The sequence below is a fragment of the Ruditapes philippinarum genome, unplaced genomic scaffold (assembly GCF_026571515.1).
Source record: "Ruditapes philippinarum isolate M1 unplaced genomic scaffold, ASM2657151v2 ctg1925_1_1_1_1, whole genome shotgun sequence".
NCBI lineage: Eukaryota > Metazoa > Mollusca > Bivalvia > Venerida > Veneridae > Ruditapes > Ruditapes philippinarum.
The window spans coordinates 126,531-151,823 of NW_026852233.1; the positions used below are offsets into that span (position 1 = coordinate 126,531).

General features: G+C 32.4%; 4 protein-coding genes across 5 annotated transcripts; all 4 read left to right on the forward strand.

Annotated features, from left to right (window-relative positions):
- Positions 1–1,172: 1,172 nt before the first annotated feature.
- Positions 1,173–6,352, forward strand: LOC132753246 (uncharacterized). 2 transcript variants are annotated; one of them, XM_060743697.1, is made up of 5 exons: positions 1,173–1,261; positions 2,490–2,570; positions 3,490–3,546; positions 4,398–4,488; positions 5,087–6,352. In XM_060743697.1, exons 1-5 carry the CDS (start codon positions 1,249–1,251, stop codon positions 5,604–5,606), a joined length of 762 nt encoding a protein of 253 aa, XP_060599680.1. In that variant the 5' UTR covers positions 1,173–1,248; the 3' UTR covers positions 5,607–6,352. The 2 variants fall into 2 exon arrangements, with proteins under 2 accessions (XP_060599680.1, XP_060599672.1); XM_060743689.1 differs by lacking the exon at positions 1,173–1,261 and adding an exon at positions 1,725–1,867.
- A 1,289-nt stretch (positions 6,353–7,641) lies between these two features.
- LOC132753382 (sialate:O-sulfotransferase 1-like) lies at positions 7,642–11,053 on the forward strand. The gene is made up of 4 exons (XM_060743843.1): positions 7,642–7,826; positions 8,897–9,039; positions 10,122–10,254; positions 10,902–11,053. Exons 1-4 carry the CDS (start codon positions 7,775–7,777, stop codon positions 11,036–11,038), a joined length of 465 nt encoding a protein of 154 aa, XP_060599826.1. The 5' UTR covers positions 7,642–7,774; the 3' UTR covers positions 11,039–11,053.
- A 373-nt stretch (positions 11,054–11,426) lies between these two features.
- LOC132753390 (uncharacterized) lies at positions 11,427–13,175 on the forward strand. The gene is made up of 3 exons (XM_060743855.1): positions 11,427–11,604; positions 12,250–12,361; positions 12,840–13,175. The coding sequence occupies exons 1-3, from the start codon at positions 11,592–11,594 to the stop codon at positions 13,060–13,062; spliced, it is 348 nt and encodes a 115-aa protein (XP_060599838.1). The 5' UTR covers positions 11,427–11,591; the 3' UTR covers positions 13,063–13,175.
- Positions 13,176–15,806: 2,631 nt separating this feature from the next.
- On the forward strand, positions 15,807–20,502 carry LOC132753261 (uncharacterized). The gene is made up of 4 exons (XM_060743710.1): positions 15,807–16,025; positions 16,934–16,984; positions 18,905–19,087; positions 20,118–20,502. Exons 1-4 carry the CDS (start codon positions 15,977–15,979, stop codon positions 20,186–20,188), a joined length of 354 nt encoding a protein of 117 aa, XP_060599693.1. The 5' UTR covers positions 15,807–15,976; the 3' UTR covers positions 20,189–20,502.
- The last annotated feature ends 4,791 nt before the right edge of the window (positions 20,503–25,293 follow it).

A 25,293-nucleotide genomic window follows, 5' to 3' on the forward strand; every position in this document is an offset into this window, starting at 1 on the left:
CTGACCCTGAAGGAATGATGTTCAAGTAAATTATGCATTTCATCGCCAAGACAATTAAGATGACATAACCGACACTTGCGCCGTGCATGCGGATTAAAAGGCTTATTGCAATGGAAAAACTATGCTTACAAGTGCAAAAGTGAAAAAGGGGACACTCTTAATAAGCTTATTAGGAATGTAAGATCAAGGTTGATCGAATTTTTATAACAGCTGTACATCTTTATTAAAGATTACTAATTTTGAAGACCAGTTGTTTTTTAAATTGTTCTTATAGCGTAGATTTGATCTATTTGTGGATGTTATAGCCACATATATTATGTTGGGTTTACCAGATATACAATTTACCTGTATTATTTTAAATATTCTTAACACAACATATTCACTTATGATTAGTCTGTATCATGTAACTATAACACATGTTTGATAGTTTAGTTTTATTGGGTCATTGGACAAGATTAACTTATTCCATAATTCAAACATTCGAGATTTTATAATGATATCTTTAGGTTATCGTCCTATAGATCTGCGTAGATGTACCAGAGAATACTCTTTTTCGTCTGAGTTATTTTAAGTAGGAAGTTAACATGAACTTATTAAATAGGGTCTACATTCTCATAACAAAAGTTTCGTTCCGTTAGAACAGTTTGATCAAAAAGCTTTATCTGGATATCATTAGCAAGGTATAGATAATTTATTCTTATATGTAACTGATTCATGGCCTTATTTGCCCGAACAACAATATTTAGCATGACAAAAAACTACCTGAAGCGGAAATATAACACCTAAATATTTATAATATTTCACTACCTCAACAACATTGTTATATATGTTAAAGGAATATCTTTATTAGATTTCAATTGTTGAAAAAAATTTATGTTTTCATGTTTGGCAATGTTTGTAAGATACATCTAGGCTTGACTGAGTGGTAGGTTTTGTCAAGAATGACTGTCTCGTCAGCGTATAGTAAGAACTGTAATTACCGCCGAACCATCTCCAAAATAATAGTCAGGATGAATCATTTGTTTGAGGATATCCTATATCAATAACTGATTAAGTGTACACGGAAACGTTGTTTTCCCCTAAACAGATCTATAAGTTAGATTAGGAAAAGTGTAATGATTCCTTTTTGACTAATGAACTCTCTTATATTAATAATTTTGGATAAGATATCAATTTAAAAATTGAAAAGTGTAAAAATTGGGTTTATAATTTCTTTTAAAACTTTATACAACGTAATTTTGATTTAAGATGACAGTCGTAGGTAAGAATCTTAATCACTTGAAATTGTGGCTGAAGAAGGTGATAAAGGTTTTTGAAAACAATTATTCCACAATAACGTTCAATGGCATTTGCAATTCTATTTAAAGAAATGCTACGTACAATGTGAATGCACGTTCTTTTTATCACTTTTATTTAAATGTTTATACATTAAAGATAAAGAACAAATCTTTATTATATATCATTTCATATTTGCTTTTCATTTTCCTTTTTATCATATTATAAAATGTTTATTTATATTTCGAATTTACAGAAATTAAGTTTACTTAATGAATCATTCCTTGACAAATGACGTCATGTACGTGGCTTACAAGAATGACTGTTCATTTTGATCAGCGTCATCCTGATTAGTCACAAATCAATTAAACAAATGACGATTTACTTTGAACTTTACACATGAAAGTTTAACATCGTGATAAATATTGATATAATAATATAAACACTTCTACAATTTTCATAATAAAACATGAATGTTTTGATATATAAGTGCCTTTGAAAATTCTCTACACCACTCGTACAAATAAGTAATATTTTGTAAAGAAAATGGAGTATCTAATGCTTCTAGTATATTTGTGTTTAATATCCGCAGGTATGCAACCTTTAACAAACCATTGTTTAACTTACCTTGTATACGTAATCACACGTTATTTAGTTAGTCTTTATTTTCATCACCGTGTCTTTAAATAATCTATCAATAAAAAAGTTAATGAGAAAAATTCGAAACAAATGTTTGATAGTAATAATTTCTTTGAATACAATAATTTCTTACCAGTTTTATCTAAGATCAGATTTGTTCATTTGGTAAATTTTGTTAAATTCACTATAACGTTTATTATTTCAAATATACAGTGTTCAATAGATAGCAAATGTCAGGCTAGTAACAATTAAGTTCATTTTCAAATAAATATCATTTCTTGTTAGATAAAAGACATTGGAACGAAACTGATTTCCGCTCAAACCTGTATAATCTTTAATAAGAAATATAAATCAACATATAAAACTTGAAAAGACTATAAATAACTTTTTTTTTTGATGTACACAAAATACGTTTAACACTTTTTATGTAGAGATTTCTGCAATAGATTCTACAAATTTCTACAGTAGTGTTTAGACTCTCAATTAAGTATTTTGATTTATGAAACAACTTTAATCTTTTAAACGATCTAATTAACATAAAGTCATGTACACTATTATCGTTATAATGATTGCAGTAGTACCTGATTCCGATGAATCGGATGACCGTCCAGGTGATACAACAGCAACAAAAACAACTACCACGATATATAGCACAGGTAACAAATAATCTTTATTTCACAACAAAGTCTTTTTTTACAGTATGGCCTATATAAAAAATTGATAAAATCTTTAAAAAGTGATTAACAAGATGAGCTGATACTAGCTCTCTTTATGGTCTACTAATATTTGAATCAAAATGAGAAGTAATTAGTTTTTGCTTTATAAATATAATTTACATTACATGTTAAATTCATATCATGTTTTAAAACAATAGTTTGTTTAATATTATATTCATTTTTTGCTTGCATATCAGTCAGGATTATATACTGTTAACATGCTAGAAAAAACTGTTTTACATCCATATGTAAGAAAAGTCGCATGTTTTAAATGACGTCATTCCCACGCGCTTTTTATGAATGAATTACGTTCTAAAGTGATGACGTCATAGTGTTGTTATGAATGGAGTTGTAACTTCATACGCTACTATAACATAGAGGGACTTAATGAAATATTAGTTTTCATTACATCTTTTCTTAATGTCATTAATTTGTAAAGTACAGGAAAAAGAATTAAGCAGCGGCTGTCGTCATAGACAGGAATGGTAACAGTTAAGCGGAACCGCGACAACCGCCATAAACAGTTACCTTTTAGCTAGATATTCCGGTCTTTCTATCGCACGTTAGACTCGGATGTAATATATACATTAAATTTTGTACAAAAATACACAACTCAATTTCTCATTTATAGTTACTGTAGGATCATATTGCAGTGGAATTTAAGATCGGTGTCTTTTTTTATCTCTCATCACTATTTGTTCAAATCCCGTTATATGACTGTTTCAATGTAACGGAAACAAAACAACAGGTAAATCATAATTTGTTGCTCAACATAATGTTGAACAATACTAAAATTGTAAACCTAATTGAAGCTCTAATAAATTAAATAATTCTCACATATTTATTTTTTTCGATGTAGACAAAACTAACAAGGCTCCTTTAGAGGGATCTACTACTGCAATTCTGCCAACTATTGGTAAGTGATCTTTCTATTTTATAGTATCAAAGACATTTGTAATGAAAATGTTTAATGCAGTAATTTTCTTTTATAGCTCATGTTTTTATTTCTTTTTATTAAATATCTATATTCTTAATTTGTTATAAGTATGAGATAAACTTTGTTAAACCCAGTAATTCTGTTCAACAATTGCCTTTGGTATTTAATATATATCCTACCGCTAAAAATGTAACCGGAAATGGACATGGCAGACTATCATATATTTATTATTGTGATATCTTGACTTAAACTAAATATTTGCTTGTGTTCAGGATCAGTAAACGTTTATAAATATTGTATAAGTAATCATGTCAACCGATATAACAATGAAAACAATGAGAATGAAAATTACACACTCTTAATGAAATTTGTTATTCAATGACAGAAAATATCTGTATTACGACAGTGGATTCTGTTTGAGGAAAGTCACAAAATGCCATCAATGTCCTACTCTACTTACACCAAAAGTGCTTGGTTCTGTGTACATAAGATCAATGAAGATTTTAATTATCTAACTCATTTCTTTTTGTACATGCAGTATACTACTACATTTATGATAACATACGAATAACGGACTGCACAATTAGTCATTAATTGCACATAACATGCAAATTATTACTTTATTTTATTTCTACTTTTCCTAAAATCTTAATACATTATTCTCAAGTACAACATTAAAGAACAGTAACTGTGAATAACAGTTCATCGAAATATAATCAAGGGTTATAGACCGTTCGTGAGGAAACATATGTTGATGTTGATGTAAATAAAGATCACGTCTATGTTAATTCTAGTTTATACCTTATTTCTATACCTCAATTCTTTTTCAGATGGAGGCAATTCATCACTAACTGTTGCAATTGTTCTCCCAATCATATGTACATTGATAATTGCAGCTTTAATTACTTTCTATATGTGGAGGTATGACTAATTTTAATTGTTTCATAAGTGTTTAAAAATGTTACAATTCTTATTATTTACAACTTAAGAGGCTTCTTGTAAAACGGTTTCATATTTATCTTTTATTGCACATAATATCATGTTATTTTTGTGACCACTTATTTAACATACAAGCAAGATGTAAAAATTAAAGTAATGATACGTATTTTTGTAACATCTATATTTGTATATGTATAATACATAAATTGATATTATCGTTAAGAATTGATACCTTCAGCATTAACAACGCATATATTCAATGTAATTGAACATATTTAAGATGTCGAACTACTTTACTGAAGGTATATTTGTTATGCTAAAGATACTTAGACTTATAAACATACTAAGACACCAATATCAAACGCAATTTGTGCCTAAATACCACATAAAACATTTTGATAAATAAAGTACATTCTTTAAAGACTGAGCCTTACGAATATTGGATCTCAAACAACTTTTATTGGATTTTAGTTTTGCAATCAGAATACTAAAAAGAAATTGATTATCTTGGACATTTTGAAATCCTCTATTTCTTTTATTTATTCCGGTATCAAATCTTCCTTGCAATGTTTTCAAACAGGCGGAGGAGAACTGCGTCAACCGCAATTAATACTTCAGTCATAAAAGAACCCTCGGCCCCAGAAGAACTTCCACCAGAAAGACAGCCTTATTTTCAGGACTCTTGTTATGCTGTTATACCGATGGAGCGAGAAATACAAGATGACGTAATGAGTGATGGGTACAGTGCAATAGATGAAATTGCTAGAGATGATGAAACAGAAGTTGCAGTTGGTTACAATCATGTTTTACAAACTGACATTCAATTCGTCAATCAGGGCTACTCGCACGTAACTGGTTCAAATAGTGATGGACGGACCATTAATGACGAATATGCTCAAGTCAATAAAGTGTTAAGAACAAAGGAAGATGATGTAGAAGATTCTTATAATAAGTTGAATATGCAACAAACAGATCGCACTAGGGACAACATAACGGACAGTAAGGATATGTACGGTGAAAGCTCAGGATACAATCATTGTTTTGCTGGAAAATCTAGTCCAAAATTAGAAGGCGACGGTTACTCACATTTACATAGTTGAATTTGTCGATAGTTAAACGACTGAACTGACGCTAAACTTTACCAAAAGCTTAAATATATAAATTATTAATTCCATAAATACGAATAAACATTGACGTTCTATTTTCTGAAACTATCTGTTTTTTCCCAATAGTCTGCCATTACTTGAAATCTATAAATCATTGTTACACTGATTTCATGTGTGCTTTCTTAAATGTCAATGCGTACCTTTGTAAATTAATTGTATGTATTCCACCTTTAATAAACTCTGTTGTTTGTTTCATAATCCATTGAAACTTATGTCACCATCAGCATCTCTGTACATGTGGGTCATTTGTAACATGTATGCAAGTTATTCACTGAAGACTTAAAACATAAAAATTGATTAGCTAACATAGATCAGCAGGGACACTTAAAACAGAGAAAACTATGTTAAACATAATTATGAAGATTAATAAAATTAAACTGAAGATCGTATGCTGATCTTTTCCATTGCTTAAGCTATTTGAGTGAAAAGTGTTGCAGAGCTTTACAATTTCGGGGCATTTTTCATAATTAAAATACATACTGGAGAAACGGCGTGAGTGAAAAATCTGAAATATTCCACACAAGTTATTGGTCTAGACCTACATGGAATGAAATATTAACCTCGAGAACTTATTCACAGTCCCATCATGTAAAAGAATCAAAATTGTCATCATTCTTTTGTGTATGAAACGCAATGTAAATCCTACAACACATTTGATATTATTTTAAAACATAATTATTATACGGTTATATAAAAAATTAACAAGATAATAAATCAAAGCACAGAAGGCGCTGAGTTTGTTTGGGTCTCAGAATGTCAGAAAGGTGAAGGTTGTGAGATTATAAAACAATTTGTTTTTGTATAGTGCCACCAATGCTTTCCAGCGTTTTCATTGTAGTAGATTGACTATAAGACTAATTGCAACACTGATATTCGTTCCATAAACAATTAGAAAAAAAAGAGTTGCCTTTACTGGGAAATGAACTCCAGACCTCTCACTTCCTAAGCGAGCGCGCATACCACTCGGCCACGGGGAAATTACATGGTAACGTTCTGAAGAAAACCATATTATTCTAGTTAGGGTTTGTAACGACGCTAACTGTTGTTCAACACTTGTGTAAATAATCATGGCGCTTACTATAAGCATGTACTCGAATATCTATAAAGAATAAAACAATATTAGAAATCTTCGTCTATTCGGGAATTATTTTGCTTGAAAATTAATCCGCCTGTCATGTGACCATATTTACGCAGTGATCTCCCCTATATTTTAGGCCTAAGTGTTACATATAAAGGGAAATAACCGCTTCAAACAAGCGGACTACTTTCGGCACTTGCAATTAACAGCATTAGAGTCTGAAATTCCGCTACCATTATTTGTTTGGGTCGTCAGACTGACTAGTTTACATGTGATTGGCATAACTTTCAATAAACTCCAATAGACAGATTTTAAAGTGTGTGATATTGTATGGATCAGTTACATATATGTTTACCAAATACTATTAAACTTATGTCATAGTTTTGAAATTCAGTCATCACGCATTTAATTTTAAATACGAACTATTTTAACAACGCCCATAACAGCAAACTTGGAAATGCTGTATGGCCTGTTCATGGCCGGTAGTCGTAAGTGCAAGCCACGGATCATGCCCCTTTGCGCAGTCTTAAGCAACATTCATCGTTATAGTGATTTTAGAAACATTAACCCTAAACATGTTGAATGGAATATTTTGAATTAATTCATTATGTTATCATAAAACTGTTTTCCATCCATGTTGTAGTGTGATATTAAACTGCGATAGAAGCAGACGAGTTTCTAATTATATCTATTTATAGATATCTATTATATAGATTTTATTTTAATATTATATTTTAAATAAATGTTTGACACAAAAGTTGCAAAGATATTACAACATATTGATGGATTAAAATTGACCAATGGAATCATCAATATAAGCTGGCTATATGGGTGAGTATAGAAATATAAAGAATAAACGACAATAGATGTGTCATAGGTGTAAGTGCAGACCGGATATATGCGGACGGAAGAATACTTATAAATCAAGTGATTTTTATCATTTCATTTAATAAACGTATGTAATTAACACAATTACAAAATGTATAAAAACGATTTTCGTCAGTTAAATATGAAACATATTTAAATGGATTTAGTTTTTAACTTAAACGTTCTGATAATCATTTATACTGTTCAAGGTAAATTACATTTTTCCGTGTCATTCTTATATTTAGAATTGTTTTATCACACAGCGTCTCTGGTAGTATTGTAATTTCCATTACGAAATCATTTTTATAACACTAGTTTTATATTAAAATAGGGCATTACACGGCGATTTCGCACTGTTCCTGCGTAATCTGGCTGAATAAAGAATATTTCATTCGTTGTTATTTCAGACTCGAACCAAAACAATAAAAATCTTGCCACAAACATTGTTTATGAATACTTTTAAGACTTATTATTGTCTGCATAAAATGTAAACTCAATTAAGGAAATATTTTATGATAATAAGGCGCCATGGTAACTACTTTAATAAATTAATTTCATGTCTTTTATGATGCATGTAAATTAAATACTGTACGTTTAATGTATGGAGATCGTTCATTAAAGTTCAGTATAGTGTTTATCTTATCACATTATCAGAAAATATAAGCTTTATCACACACCCGTGCCGATTTTGCGACTCCGTAAATATGGTATTGCACGCCCGTGCATATATTTTGACGTGACGTCATTAGCGTTATACAGACATAGTGTAAAGACGCGCTAAATGTTAGCGTGATACTATAGGAGCGTCAATACTTCACTTGAAACGGTCTTTATTTTGGGTATGTGATAAATAGAATATTAAATTCGTGTAAGTTCAATACTGAATATTTTGCACTCGTTGAATAAAATAATATCATGCTCGCCAGAGGCTCGCATAATATAATTTTATTCAACTCGTGCAATAAATTCAGTATTGAACTTACACTCATTCAATATCATCTGTGTATTATTTGTTTCAACTTCATATCGAATAGTAAAAAAAAATATTAAGTATTATTTATATATACATGTATACTCAACTAGTTACATCAAAATGGCAATGTTTAAAAAATAAACAAATTACCGAACAATAGAATCGTCCTTACAATCACTTTGGCAAATTTGCTGTTTATTATCTCGAGTATTCCATCTGATCTGGACTTGGTGCATGTAGATTTATAATATAAACTCACATAGCTCAAGTTAATTTGAATGATAATTTAAATTATTCTTCATTAAGCTTATGACGAGCCGGTTGGTTATATAGGCTGTTTTGATGACGGTGGGGGCCAGCAACTTCCAATACGTTTAAAATCGTCTGATACCAACAGCGGCGATGAGTGTAAACAACGTTGCAAAGGATATCGTTATGCTGGAACAAAGGTAAACGTACGACCATCTAACACTGCTATTCTAATTGGGTTATAAAACTAAATTATTGCTTCATATTCATGTTGCTCTTTAACTTTTAGTTTTTATTGATTTATTTGATCATTTTTGCTGAATTTTCTAATCTGTACACCGCACCGGTGTCATTATGAACTAAAATGAGTATCGTGCTTTGTAATATCGTCGTTTTAACGCCTGTATTCTAATGATGACACCATTTTGCCGATAGTGATGATAATTTAAATTGATACGAAACTGTATTACAGTAAAACATATCTATCTTTGTACTTCCTTGGTGAACTCTTTATAGCTAATTGATATGTTATAATATGCAAAAAGAACCAAACACCGACTGTCGCCACAGAACAATATGTCTGGCTTTCGTAGAAACTCGAAATAGCCTCGTTATCGCATAAAACAGGTACTATCTAGGTCAGTGAATGAAAGCTTTATCAAGTACAGCACTCATACATGTTTAAGCATATTCATCGAGATCAAGCATGCTCCTTTTGATAATGTTTTATATTATTTGCTTGTTTATCTTTTAACTATCTTTTAAGTATATATGCACACACGTAATAACTGAAACAAAGTAACATAGAAATGTAAAAGTCAATTTCTTTTTGGAAGTAACTTAATTTACTATGAAAAACATAGATTTAGATTAACACATTTTTAGTTGAAACAAACGTGTAGATGAAAGATTACTTTCACTTACCACAATTATTCAGATTTATCTAGATTGACTTGAGCATTTGCCATGGTTTTGTAAATTAAGAATTATATGAATTTATTTTTACATTAATATATGAAGATTTGAGTATAAAAATGGCCAAATTTATCAAGATTAAAATTTACCATTTGTTTTTTTTTACAATGATTATATGTGTTTTGTTTTCATAGAATAACTATAGTAGAACTTGAATTTAACTTTTATCAAATGATTTAGATTTGAATTTAATATTTGCCTTAGTCCTATTTATTACTATGTTAGTTGAACATTTATCATATGTACCGACAAATCTATTTGATTTTAACATTTATTATATTCATTATGATTTGTATCTATCATTTAGGCTGCAAACCAGTGTCACTGTGGTACAACATTAATGAACACCCGGACTGGAACAAGGTGTACACTAAAATGTACTGGGAACCAGAATGAAATATGTGGTGGTGTATCACATATTTCAATATACGATAATTGGAGTAGGCACAGTTTTGATAATATATAATCATAATATTGAATGAGAAGAAAGCTGCGATTGCATGGATTATTTTCAATCTTTCCATGATGTTTAAATAATTTTTTATTATTGAAAACCTTTTTCTAACAAATTTTGATGCATCTGCCTTCCTAATACGAAATCATTTCAATTTTGTTGTTAATATACTACAAAAGACGAAACTGAATTCGATTCAACTAAAGTTTGTGTTTATCTTGTATCGTTACATGGTTAACAAATCAGTATTTGAATGCTTATCTATACTTAAAATAAATTGGTTGAATGGTTAATAACGCATAAATCATTCAAAGATCTTGAGAAAGGCGATCTATCGGAATCATTAATCACAACAAAATTACATGAAAATTGCAGACTCGGTTTGATTGAGTCTGTACAAATGGACCTTAGACTAAGCCAACAACTGTTTTCATACAGTCATTGAATAGAAAGTTGAAAGCCCTTTTTAAAAAAAACTCCCTTTAATCGTTCAAATATTTTAAAAAATTGATGGGGCATACGTCAATAAGATATTTTCTGCATGTCTGAAATCGGAATATCCAAAAGTTTAAATATGTTTTGGATGCATTGAGAAAGATTGAATTATCAACTTGAATATAATCTTGATAATAGATTGTGTCAAGCAGCCATGTGGAAACAATGCAATAAAATGTACTGATAATTCTGCGAGTGATTATGTTTGTACATGTAGAGAAGGATGGACGGGACGTAACTGTTCAGAAGGTCAGTTGCTTTGTCTTGATAATTGAAATTAATTGCACTTAAGTGACATGTACTCACAGTTGTACCAATTGATATTATATGTAACAAACCATTATTCTGCATTATTATAATTATTTCTGATAATCATTCAACTCGATAATCATTCAACATAAAATGAAAATCAAAGGCAGATAATTCTTTAAATTAGATATGGAGCAAAGAAAAGGCAACGCTTGTATGTTACTCATACTTCTGGAAATGAAATTATCAAAAGGCCACATATTTTAGAATAAATTTGAAAACTTGATAAATTGTTTTTCATCTTTAAATCTAGAAATCCCGAATATAAGTTAAGAAGAGTATGTTAAATGAAAAATAAAAACCACTGGTTATTAATGTCGAGTTAACCTGACTCAACGTGTTATTTTAGTAATTCCATCTATATCTCCGCCCATCTCCACTACAAGCACCACCACAATCACGAGAGAAATATTCACACGAGTAAAAACGACATCAAAATCAACGGCATCTGCAGGAATTATAACTTCAACATCGACGACGCGTTTTGTAAGCAATGAAACAACTTTTAACCTCACAACCATGTCTATAAAAGGTAATATTTATACGAGTTTCATTAAATACATGGCTAGACATTAATACAACTTCTACTGTCCTATTTCACATACACAGCGCATTTTATTGCAATTCAGGTTACCGGTTCTCTTAACACAACAAGACAAAGCATGCAATTTCTTATCCTGCATTTTATTTATTGAGATATCAGAACTGCATGTTAACATAATTTAGCGAATACATTTTTATCTTACTTATAAGTTTTAAAATATTTCTTTTTTTCAAAATAAAAACTGTATATAGTTTATATATAGGATATGTTTTATAGATTGGGCAATGTGAACGAGTATGAATTTAGAATAGATGTAACTGTGATAATTCTCAGTTACCTCTGCTAAACATATGAGCCGCGTCACGACAAAACCAACATAATGGGTTTGCGACCAGCATGGATCTAGACCAGCCTGCACATCCGCGCTGTCTGATCAGGATCCATGCTGTTCGCTTACACACTATATTACAAGTAGAGAAACTGATAGCGAACAGCATGGATCCTGATCAGACTGCGCGGATGCGCAGGCTTGTCTGGATCCATACTGGTGGCCAATGCACTATGTTGGTTTTGTCGTGACACGGCTCATTTTAATGTGTTGTTATAAATATTCTATAATTATTTACCAAACAGAAGTCACAGATCCAGACAAGGAAGATTCTATGTTCATAATATACATATTGTCGGCTGCTGTGTTCATGTTTTGTGTTATTGTGGCGGTTGTTGCATTCGTTGTTGGACGACAGTATGTAGTGTTTTTCATTCATTTGTTCACCCTTTTTCTTACATACATCGGGTATTCATGAAGAATAAAAATGTTGATAGAATTAATTGTCATTAAGTATGAACATTTATCTAACGGATGATAATATTTTGTTCTAGGACAATTTGTCATCAGATTTTTCTCTAGCTATGTTGTGTTTTACACTTACAAAACCATCTGCATATTATATTTCCGTGTACGATACAAGATGCTATCAAACAATAATTAATGATATTAAAGATCTTATATTATTCCATTATGGAACATTTCATTTTAGTGGGATTTGAACACAAAGTTGTGCAAATATTAGATTATCGGTACATTTTATATTTTCATTTTGCTGTCTTGCTTTAATTCGAACCCCTTCATATATCAAATTTCTACACCAAAATGTAAACTCACATGTTGAGCAAACGTAAAGAAATAATGTACTCGTGTGTCGATATTTCTATCACTACAGGAGAGGTAGACGAACAACCAATCCGAGACAAGATGTTAGAGACGTTTCTGAAATTCACGATTACAATGAATTAGTAGATATAGTTCGTGGCTACTCAAATCCGTATTCAGGGACAGCTGATAACCAATATACAGCTTCAAATAGCAACGATAATACATCGTATTTAACACCTTGTACATTTACAAGACTGGATAGTTCAAACGAATATGCCTATATTGATTGATGAAAAAGAATCCCTGTAGTTTTTAATGCATATATTTGTTTTTAGATATTACTTTAGAATTTTTGTTTTATACATGTCCTTGTTAACTATCTATAATATGTGTATTTTATTCATACGCTGGTTGATTTGTTTTTCAAATTTAAACACAATTCATTACAAAAGAAATTAAGATTTAATTGTCATTGAATATGTAAACTTAGTTACGAAATGGTATTATTTTAACAGTGTTTCTTTTACACTTGCAACGGTAGATTACTTTTTTTAATTCGTACTTTCAAAACTCTTTGGTAAAACAATGCAAAACAATTGTATCCCATATCCATTGGCTCTATATGGTGGCAAAGAGGTGATATTTGTGCTTTTTAGTTATCTCGTACGCAGGAGGCCACAATATGCTAAATGTGCACACGAGATAATTAAATGGCGCGCAGGAGATATCATGTCGTGGCCACGAGTTACTAAGTCGTGCGCATGAGATAAGTAAGTGGTGCACACGAGCATTATGTGGTGCAAGACAAATAGAGCACACACCTGTTACCTTTGTGCCTTCGTAGTTTAAGAATTTCTAATAATAAAATGGAAATAAATAAATAAAGCAAAAAAGGCATGATAGGGACTATTGAAGGACATTTTTTTCTGTTGATGCTATCGCTGTCAAAAAGAATTGGTTATCAACAGATGAAGTTAACAGTTCTTTTCTTTATCAAAATGTTATATGTTAGCACGATTTTACATTCTTTTAAAAAAATATTCATTGTAATTCCTTCAAGTTAACTGGAAATGACAACAATTTAGCTATTAACCTCTTTAATATTTGAATTGGACTTGTCAAGCTTTGACTTTGAACCGTCCATTCATGGTTTAAGATATTTCAAAACATTAAAAGTAAGCTATAAGATTGCATGCTAGTCTATATACTGGTAGAATAAAAAAATACTAAATGAGCCACCAATAATCGTGCCAGGAATCTGACACGCTCGCATTCATTCATCGAACATGCCATGAAGTAAAGTGAAGCATACCTTGATAAAACTATATATAATCTGTTGATAAGCCAAGGATGGACAAACAAAAATATTATTAGGAACATAAACTACCTAATAGTTTCCAACAAGTAAAAATTTCGGCACTTGGCCGCCATATTGCCAAAATGTTTGACCACGTGATTACGAGATTGACCTTAATGAGCCCATGTGCCTCCAATATTTTTATAAATTACTTTTTTTTAAAGATATTGAAAAAGGTGATTAACTGACTTTTATATTCAATAAAATCATATTTAAGTACTAAAAAATTTATGAAATAAATAAAAACATTATCTTGAATAAAAATATCGAAATCATGTCAACAAAATGTTCTAAATATAGTACACGACTCTATTCAAATCTGTTCCCGCGAATGACGTCATACGAGGTCTCGCGTGGCACCTGAATGTCATATGGCCGACTGTCGTCGGCGTAAATTGATGTTTTACAGTTAAATAGGCAATTTTAATGACGGTATTAATATTTTGATACTGTAATTGGAATATAACGATATTGAAATAAGTGTTTTATTGTAAAATGCACAAGAATTGATTGGGTCAAGTGTATTTGCAAGTGAAAAACAAGAATAAATCCACTTATGTTATTCTGGTTAGGTTTCGTAACGGGTCTAATCCAAAACTTTAATGCCGCATCAGATGAAAAACTAAAATGTTAAAGAGCGGCTTATAAAGTTTTGGAAGCCAGAACTAGGATCCAGACCAGCCTGCGCATCCGCGCAGTCTGATCAGGATTCATATTGTTCGCTATCAGTTTCTCTACTTGTTATACGGTTTGTAAGCGAACAGCATAGATCCTGATCAGACTGCGCGGATGCGCAGGCTGGTGTTGATCCATGCTGGTCGCAAACCCATTATGTTAGTTTTATCATGGTGCGGCTCAAATGTACCCACAGAGATGGCTGGTCTGGATCCATGCTGGTTGCAAACCCATTATGTTAGTTTTCTCATGGCGCGGCTCAAATGTACCCACAGAGATGAAAGGAAATATTCGAGAATCTATATTAAGATCGGCAGATGTTTTTCAACAATTAGTCGCTACTTACACATACATTTTTATGAATATTAATACAAAGAAGATATCTCGCTTTCCTTTTTAGTTTTAAAACCTTTTTCTAATATAAAGCGAAATGATGCTTTAGCTTCTTGTATAATTATATACATATACATATATATACACACATAATTAGGATTGGTAATGCCGTTTTCTTATTAATACTTATATGAGTAGAAAAGAAATTGCGACTAACTGTCTTACGATATATATCAATTTTATCCCGTGAAGTTCATATGGAAGAGTCGGGAAAAGGTCACGCTTGCCCAACAACTCAGTTAGAGGAATTAAACGTATAAGTAATAAAAAAAAGTTTATATCGTTAAAAGTGTAGCGGTGTTTTTCATTTGTTCGACAAGCATACACTTTATTAGTGAGCGTTTACAAAGATTTTAGCAGTCAAATCGTACATCGTATGTCAATAGGCAAAAGAAAACACAAAACAAAAAAGAAAACTGAGTATACAACTGTTTCTAAAATCAAGTTACTGGCTGAAGATTGCAACGTTCGTGTATAAAGCTGCACATGGAAATACAGGGACATGATAAGTCCGCATATCTTCTGAACTCCCCTTGAATCATCATTAATATGCATTGCTTTTCAACCTATTCCTCATAGGATTTAACCAGTAGATAAGGCTTGATATCACATAAATAATCTATAAAATTCAGTGTTAGATGAAGCGTGCAGATGCAATTCATTTTAATGCGGTCATTGAATACATTGAATACTATGTTCAAAATACGATGCTTGATTGTCATATCCATTCAAACTTCCGTAATCAACTTCTTAAGCTTTGGATAAAAAAGTAAATAAATATGGACGTTTCATTTTACTTTACTTTTGTGGCTGTTCTTGCTCTTCTGGGTAAGTATTTGTTTTCTTTTCTATTTGAATTTGTTTTTAACTATAGACGAGTATAAACATTTAAATTCTTTATTCACCGCCTCCGTGGTCGAGGGGTTAGAGTTGATGACTTCTAATTCAGGTACCTCTCTGGCGTGGGTTCGATCCCCGGGAGATGCTTTGGTAGTTTAGCGCGGAGGAAGGTAGTCTAGTACTGGTGTAACTCTCCAGGAACGATGGTTAGGAAACTACCCACCTATATGACAAAAATACTGTTGGAAAAAGGCGTAAAATAAAACAAACAAACAAACAAACAAACAAAAAATTCTTGACTCATAAATTTATTTTTCCTGCTGTGCTAGACGGTAAGCTGTTAAAAGAATTGTGTATATCTTTTCAGAATAATTTCACTTTTTAGATAAAGAAAGCATATCATATCTACCGTCCTAGTTATTTTACTAACATAAAACTGAAATTTGCTTCATTTTGTACTGATTTATAATAGGAATTTGCAAGCACAAACTCACTAAAGTTCATCTTCTTTCGGTTAACATGTCAAGCTAAATTTGCCTTTACAAAATCATCTTCATCTGTTAAAAAGGATTTTATAAAAAAAAATTGAAATGACTTACGAAAATTTGATCGTTTTAAAAGCCGATATTGAAGACATGGTGTCAAAATAAATGCAAAACATTTCCTTTTTTCCAATAATAGTTTCAATGCTGAATTGATATATGTCTGAAAAATCTATATCACATTTCTGTTGTACGTTCAAATAATAGTTTAATAGAGAAAGCAATTCTGAATAAGTGCCGGCTACCTGCAAGTTGTATGTTTAAATATGTATTTGATATATTTGATAAATTGCATTAACTTTTTTAAGTTACGAAACAATGATAATGAAAAATAGAAAATGTTTCTTTTTTTAGGTAATGATAAACTAGTGAAGGCGGCTTCTTGTAACACGATGCGTCCAAACTGTAAGTATACCTAGAAACAATGGGAAAAATGTTTTTTCGTACACATAATACGTATGTCCAAAGATCCCCTACCCCACCCACTCTAATAAATAAATAAATAAATAAAAATAAAAAAGAAACAAGACAGTTTATAAGTTTGGGATTCAAATACCATGGCACATTAGATGCTACGATAAAATAGAGATTTAAATAGATCTCATTTGAATAACTTCTAAGCCATTATGAGAAATTGTAAAATTTGGATATTTGAATGCTCACTTTAAGCAAATATAATATTAAGGCTTCTCTTTGAAGCTTTCGGTGAACTGACCTTTACGGTGTTCCGTTTGGACACGTTTGGACAATCGTGACATTTTATTTATTCTGTACCCGCGATGCACGATGGTACGATGGTGAAAACGCGATGGCACGATGGTACGATGGTGAAAACACGATGGTACGATGGTGAAATCACGATGGTACGATGGTAAAATCGCGATGGCGCGATAGTACGATGGTGAAAACGCGATGTTACATCGCGTTTTCACCATCGTACCATCGTGATTTCACCATCGTACCATCGTGTTTTCACCATCGTACCATCGCACCATCGCGCTATCGTGTTTTCACCATCGTGCCATCGCGCTTTCACCATCGTGCCATCGCGATTTCATCATCGTACCATCGCGATTTCACCATCGTACCATCGCGATTTCACCATCGTACCATCGCGTTTTCACCATCGTACCATCGTGTTTTCACCATCGTTCCATCGTGCCATCGCGTTTTCTGTATTCTGTACCCGCGATGCACGATGGTACGATGGTGAAAACGCGATGGCACGATGGTACGATGGTGAAAACACGATGGTACGATGGTGAAATCACGATGGTACGATGGTAAAATCGCGATGGTACGATGGTGAAAGTGCGATGGTACGATGGTGAAAACGCGATGGCACGATGGTGAAAACACGATTGCGCGATGGTGCGATGGTACGATGGTGAAATCACGATGGTACGATGGTGAAATCACGATGGTACGATGGTGAAAACGCGATGTAACATCGCGTTTTCACCATCGTACTATCGCGCCATCGCGATTTCACCATCGTACCATCGTGTTTTCACCATCGTACCATCGTGCCATCGCGTTTTCACCATCGTACCATCGTGCATCGCGGGTACAGAATAAATAAAATGTCACGATTGTCCAAACGTGTCCAAACGGAACACCGTAGACCTTCGATAGTGTGTAAAAATATCTATAATTTTGTTAAAAAATTCACATTCATATTGAGCAAATAAGATTTATATGTATTGTTATTTATCATGATTAAAATGACTATGGTTTGCCGAGCTTAGCAGTGTGTATTTTATCATGATTTTAATGGCTATGGTAAGCGGTATTGATCATGCCATAATTTATTATTATGTATCATGAATGAAGTGACTTTTGGTTGAAGTGTAGACAGGCATAGATTTAGCATGCTCTATTCCTTTATTCCATTATGATTTACCTAACCCTCAACGTAGAATATTTTTATACACTCCGGGCAAAATTGTCATAAAAGAATTGAAATGTAATCATATATATTTGTCATCAAAAATGCTTCTGATTCAAGGCATTTTAAACAATAAGGAAATTGTCTTTATAAAACTTCATTCATTTCTGTCACAAAACATTTTTATCCCTAACATTTAGATAAAAAACTGTAAATAAAAATATTTGCAATTCTAGCGAAATATTGGTCTTTTAAAATGTTATGAGTAAGTATCTTGCAAAATATTTTAGCGGCCACATTTTTGTAGGAGGATCATTAACAACATCCTCGAAATCACCTTTCTAAATACCAACTGTGATGCCATATGTTAAGTAGGAAATATTTATATATGAAAAGCTTAAGTTTTCCTACCTAAAATTAAGTATTATTGCTTACAGATCCAATATGTAAAGAATATTTACAAATTACAAATGGGAGAGCTTGTTACTTCGGAAATTACAATACTCTAGCAAGTATTTCTTGTTACGACCCGTATACCTTTGACGCAAACGCTGTATTTTCATGTACTGGACAAGATAAAAGATGGCTCCCAAAAGCACATGCAGTGTGTACATTTACAGGTAATATCATGTTTGGAAATATCATGTTATGATTGTACAAATGGAGTCAAGCTGAATTGATTCAGCTCACTTAAAAGTTGATTTTACATTAAGTATCATGTGTAGCCGTCCTCTTAGAACTAAAGGTAGAGCGTTGGACTATGAATTGGGTGAACCGGGTTCGATTCCAGGGCAGTGCATGTTACTTTCGTTGTGATTGAGTTGATCATGAAATCCTCTCTTTGGTCATTCGCACTGTACCTACTGCTCTTGCATATGCAGAAGGTATCACTTCCTCGCGAAAGTGAAGGAGACTAGTACTGGTAAACTGCTGTACAGCAAGCTCAGGAACGATGAGTGGCTTAACTGTGCTCTAGTAAATTCCATGTGGCTTAATGCCGTGATCAGGAGTGTAAACTACCAAACAATCACCATTTTTGTTTGTTCTTTCATGCAAACTCAACTAAAATAATATGAATAATAGTATTATAAACATTTCTTTGTGGTAGATAATGATGCCTTTTTTCGTACATTATCCAAAATTACTGAATGAGTATTACACACCTTTAACCGCTTGGGTTGAACTCTAGCCATGAACATATGGCAGGCTTAATTGATTTTCGCACAGGACTGTCCATGTTTTGAGAAATACATTGAGTTACAACTTTGGATACTCGCATCCATAGGCAACTTTATACTACCAACGTTAGAAAAAGTTCATTCTCTAAAATAAATTACAAGATAAGATAAATGTAAGCTGTCCACGTATGAAGTATTGAAAAAAATACTTATTACTGTATAAAGTAGTTTGCTACCTTCTGACCGAAATTTGACAACAATAGAAGGCGCTTTGATTTCATTTTAATGCTCTTTATTTACAAAATAATTATGTGGAAGTAACACTAACATATCTCCATGCTGGCACACCAAAAATTAAGATCTGAAATAGTGTCAAATTTCGGCAGGAAACTAGCGACTACCTTGAAAGGTGTGGAATAAATATTTAGAATGAGCTTTAAACCTTTTTTTCATTGACATTTCCTTTTAACAGTTCCGGTCACTTCGCAGCTTTACTCGTCCGAAAGTAACTTGTTCTCCAGTGCCATAAGTTTAGGTATGTAAACTATGTTTCTTCTAATACTGAATGTATTAGCCTCGGCTTACAATGGATGATGACGTATATATTATAAATAATCGCAGCTGTTGCAATTTCAACCTTTGATAAAAAAGAGTTTGTGCATTGATATAAATTCGTTAGGGACAGGTTAAAATCATCCGGTTAGCTCATAAAGTAGTGAGTTGGACAGAGCATTTGTCGACCCGGGTTCGATTATCGGACGGTGCAGGTCCCTTTGGTTGTAATTGATCATGAAATCATTTCCTCGGTCATTAGCTTTTTCATGTACAGAAGTTATCAGTTCCTTGCGAATGTGATAGCAACTGCCAACTAGTACTGGTAAACTACTTGACAGTCTAGCCAGGAACAATGCAGTGGGTGAATTGTGCTCTGGTAAATTCAATATGGCTTACTGCCATGGTCTGGAAGATTTAGCAACACTCATCACCTTGACAGGTAATATGGCCACGTATAAACGTTTGTTTACTGACTATTGAAATAGTGTATGCAATACGCCGCTTTTAAATATCACTTTGAATTGGTCAGTATTATATTTGGCTTTTTGTCGATCGCAATAATTGTTATTGTTCCTAAATCAAGAAGCTATTTGTAAGATTACTAAAATCCAATGCTTAGATTAAGTATATAACATGCGCGATAACAAAATGAAAAGTGTAATGTTCATAACATAAATTTTATTCACTTCACTTTTTAAGTGAATAGTTTTGAATAACGTTACTTATGTAACATTATTTTGTCAATGGAAATATAAGCTTTAATGTTAAAATTTTTAATCACTTTATGCATCATACTGTTTATAACATTTTCAATACCGTTTGTTGAATGAAATAATTCTGTTTCGATACAATAATTAAATGCGTTTATCCAACGTATAAGAAATTATACGTTTTGCTAAAATGTAAATTTTCTTTGTTTCAATTGTATACTAGTAATGCTTGAACTCATATGTTGCTATGCACACATTTGAGATTTTTTTATGTAAAAATATTTTAAAAATTTATCATTACTAACGTTTTGATAGAACCATCTCATTGACATACCTTAAATGCTATGTTGATGTCCCAGACTGAACTGAAGATAATCAGGGCTCTAGTTCTTTCTAATACAGAAACCATCTTTTATAAACCCCGGGTCAAACAGCTTTACCAATTTTTAATGAGTAATTCTTGGATACCCTCTTCAATATCAGGTACTGAAATCATTTCAGTTTCGTTTCCCGATAGTGTATTTCTTTAATTATCAATGCGCCTAGGTAGACATGGAATAGACATATTTTTATTCAAGTTTTATTGAATGATTTTGTAATAGTTATCAGACTTTGCAGGAACAAATACTATTTAAGGGCTTAATCAATCGAAACGTCTGGGCCCGTTCCTTCAAACATCGGATAAGGCCCTCGTCGCTGTATTAATTAATACATAGATTGGATACGATGGTAGAGCATTCGCTTCAAATATAGATACGTAAACAAATAGTTTGTTTATGGTGGACTTTGTTGAGTTTCTTTATTTAATGATAGTAAAGGGTACTTATAAATGTACAATATTTATATATTTGCTTGTTTAAATTGTTTAGAAACCAAAATAAATGACAAGTTGACTGTCCTGAAATTGATTCAAATTGTCTTATATATAATTTTCAATCAGAATATGACCAAAATTTATGTTTTCCCCAAACAGATGTTACACTTTATGTAAAGATAACAGCCTTAGATATTTACTCATTTTTGAAACTTTTGCATCAAGTTCTAAAAAGTAAAACCTTTGTTTTTAAAACATACTTTTGCATTTTACAACTTTTGTTTTTAATTGATACTGATCAAGAACTTAGTGTAACTTCTTTTACGGATTAACAATATTTCATGTCTTGTTTTACTACAAAAGCATTGACAACCACTCCAGGATTTGTTATGAGTACAATGTGCTTGTCATGATATTTTTCAGTTCATTTTAAAATGAGCCCGGCGTCACGACAAAACGCAAACATTAGTGGGCGTTTTTGCGGGGGCCCAGGAGGGATCAAGGACCACGGGCAGGTGATTCAGGGGATGCTTGTTTTCGCTATCAAAATTTCTTTACTTGTAATAATGTTTGTAAGGCGAAACAGCAGGATTTTCTGATTTCTAGACAACTTCGCGGGGGCGCCGGCTTGGGTTCGGGATCCTGCTGGTTCGAAAAAAACCCATAAAATGTTTGGTTTTGTTCGTGACGCCAGTCAAATCTTTTCTATTACTTAGTCATTGATCACAGTTTCTAAGAATCCGACAATTCAACTCCTATCTTACGAAGGTACATTGTAGGAGCTGCCGTAGTTCAATGTAAGGGCCATTTTCTTTGCTGTTCTTGATTCTTTATGAAACGGCGGTGAGTTTTGTTATTTTTTCTTCTTGTATTGTATTTTTTAAAAATAAATGAAAAAAACGGGATCTCCCAAAATTTTGTTTTTTTTTTTAAGGGCGTTATGGAGAACCCATAAATTTTTCAAATTTGGGGGTTTTCTTTAAAACAGTTTGGGTGCATTTTTGACAAAATTGAATAAAAGGGGCAATCAAGAATTTTTTGGGAATATCCCAAGGGAAAACCCTTTGGGGGAATTTTTCTTTTTATAAGCATGACAAAAAGCTTAAAAGGGAAGGGGTTGATAAAAGATGGGAAAAGGCAATTTAGATTTTCCCCTGGGGAATCAAATAGGGAATTTAAATTTTTAAAAATTATAATGAAAAGTATATATTTTAGTTCAATCTTGTAGAACATTATAAGCTCAAGAAGGGATTCCCTGAATCCCCTTCCTTTAAAAACAACTTAAACGTAAACAAAAGAGTCAAGTAATTACAAACCCAAAAAGGGTTTCCCCGGACGAAATTTTAAACCCCCACTTTCCCGCAGTCCTTAGGTATTCCCTCAGAAAGGTCAGATAAATACATCCAGATGTTTTTAAACACAAAATTTCACCATTACAATGTTTAAATGTTTAATTTCTGTTTCAGCCGGTCTTAGGCCGCGGACGGGCTTAAACGGCATTCCGGGTTGGGCCCCATTCCATGAAACAGGCCCTGGGGTTCCAACTGGAACCGGAGCTGCAACATTTGAAATTTTGTTGTTTTGGGGCGTTTTTTAGTGTTCCCCCGTTTTTTTCCTGCTCTTTTTCAACACGGCTAGCTCTATAGTAAATGACACAAAGGTGACATGGGTTGTTTTTTTTTTCTTTATCTCGTGCGCATGAGATTACCTACGGATAATTTTAACTTGCGCCGTTACGAGAATTGAATAAACACTATAAAAATTATATGAAATCGTTTTAAACTTTAAAAATTTCCTGATTTTAGAGGGTTTTCAGGCAAACATTAATCTTTGAAACTACTGCGGTATACAATTTGAAACCTTGTGCTGGTCTTAGAAACATGTATTTTTAAGGTTAAGGTTCATACTAATAAAAGGGCCCATTTTACAACAAAATATTAAAATTGCCGGGCTCGCCCACCGGGGAGCCCGGTTATTTTACGTTAGGATTTTTACTTGAGAAAAACCTAAAACTCCGAAATTCCATCCAAAAATTTAATTCTGGGGAAGCTTTAGCTTCCAGCTTTCTACAAAATTTATCTTATCAGGGCTAGGATCCAAAATTATTTTAGACCAATCAAAATTTGATCCTTATATAGCGTCAAAAAGCCTTCAAATTTTCACGGGCCATTTTTTAAAAAGCCAGCAAAGTATTTGTTTTGAGCGCAAAGATATAATGAATGATTAAAATGTTTGTTTTCATGGATTCTTTTCAGTAAAATCAATATTTACACTGACTTTTGAATTTAGCGATTTCAACCATGTCCTGTTTACTCTGTAGTAAGTTTTCGTTTTTGGTTAATTAACATAAACGACCATCTGGTTCTGTGCATTTTTTTTTTTTTCCCTTTTTTTCCCGGTCATTTATTCCTTTCCGGTATTTAGTGTATGTATTTAACTGGCCGGGATCCGGGGAACGCCCGGGATCTGGGGGATCGGGGTATAAGATAATAGACGGGAAAAAACTATAAACAATATTTTGTTGTTTTATTTTAACGAATGAAAGGCCCATTGGTATGTAATGAAGTTAAATTTGATTTAACTTAGGATATAGAATATTTAGAGCTATTTATTAACAAAATCACAATACTTATAATTATATGCCTAATTAATTGGAAAAAATCAAAGACTATATTCTTGAATTGGTCAAATCCCCGGGATTCGCCTATATGATTTAATACGATCCCCAGCTTTTCTGAAAAACAATATTCTTGAACTGTCCAATTTCCTGGATCTTTTTTTATTTTTTAAAAATTATGATCCCGGCCCTTTTCTGAAAAACTATATTCTTGAACTGGTCAATTTCCGGGATCCTTTTTTTTTAATAGGATCCCGGCTTTTCTGGCTGAATTGATTGACAACCTTGGTGTTTACTTTAGGACATTTGTATATGTCACTTTTATTCCAATACTAAATAACATATTACAACTTAACTTCGTATAAAAGAGACATTTTTATGAATTCTACTTATCTATTTTTTTTCTGGTCAAAGGTCAACAGGCCATATAGTAAATGTGCATAGACATAGGGACTTCATTCTATCTGTTTACATGCATCTTCATATATACTCATATTCCTCTTTGTTAAATCTGAGAGAACTGGCTTCCTTAACTTTTATATGTCCTTTTATTTTGATGTTCGCTGAAGTCTTTTAAGCTAACAGAACTGTCAGTTTTACATTTAAACACGCCCCTGGAAAGAAATTACGAAGCGAAGTCGCTACTAGCTTTTTTTAAAAGCTAACCTTGTTTTGACTAAGTTAGGGACCCTTTTGTATGCACCCCCATCCTACACACTTGAAAGGTGTGGGCCAAATCCTGTGATAGGGTTTTGATCAGTACATACATATTAATGGCCTGTTAACCTTTATCCAAACGATAATTTGAGAAAAGAAAATAACCCTGTTTAATTCTTTGGTAGGGACATGACCAATAGATGACCTCAAATTAATTATTTGATACATATGTCAAAGGTCAAGGTAACAATGGAAACTTCATAATGTCATTAAAATCTTGTCTGATAAACTTGAG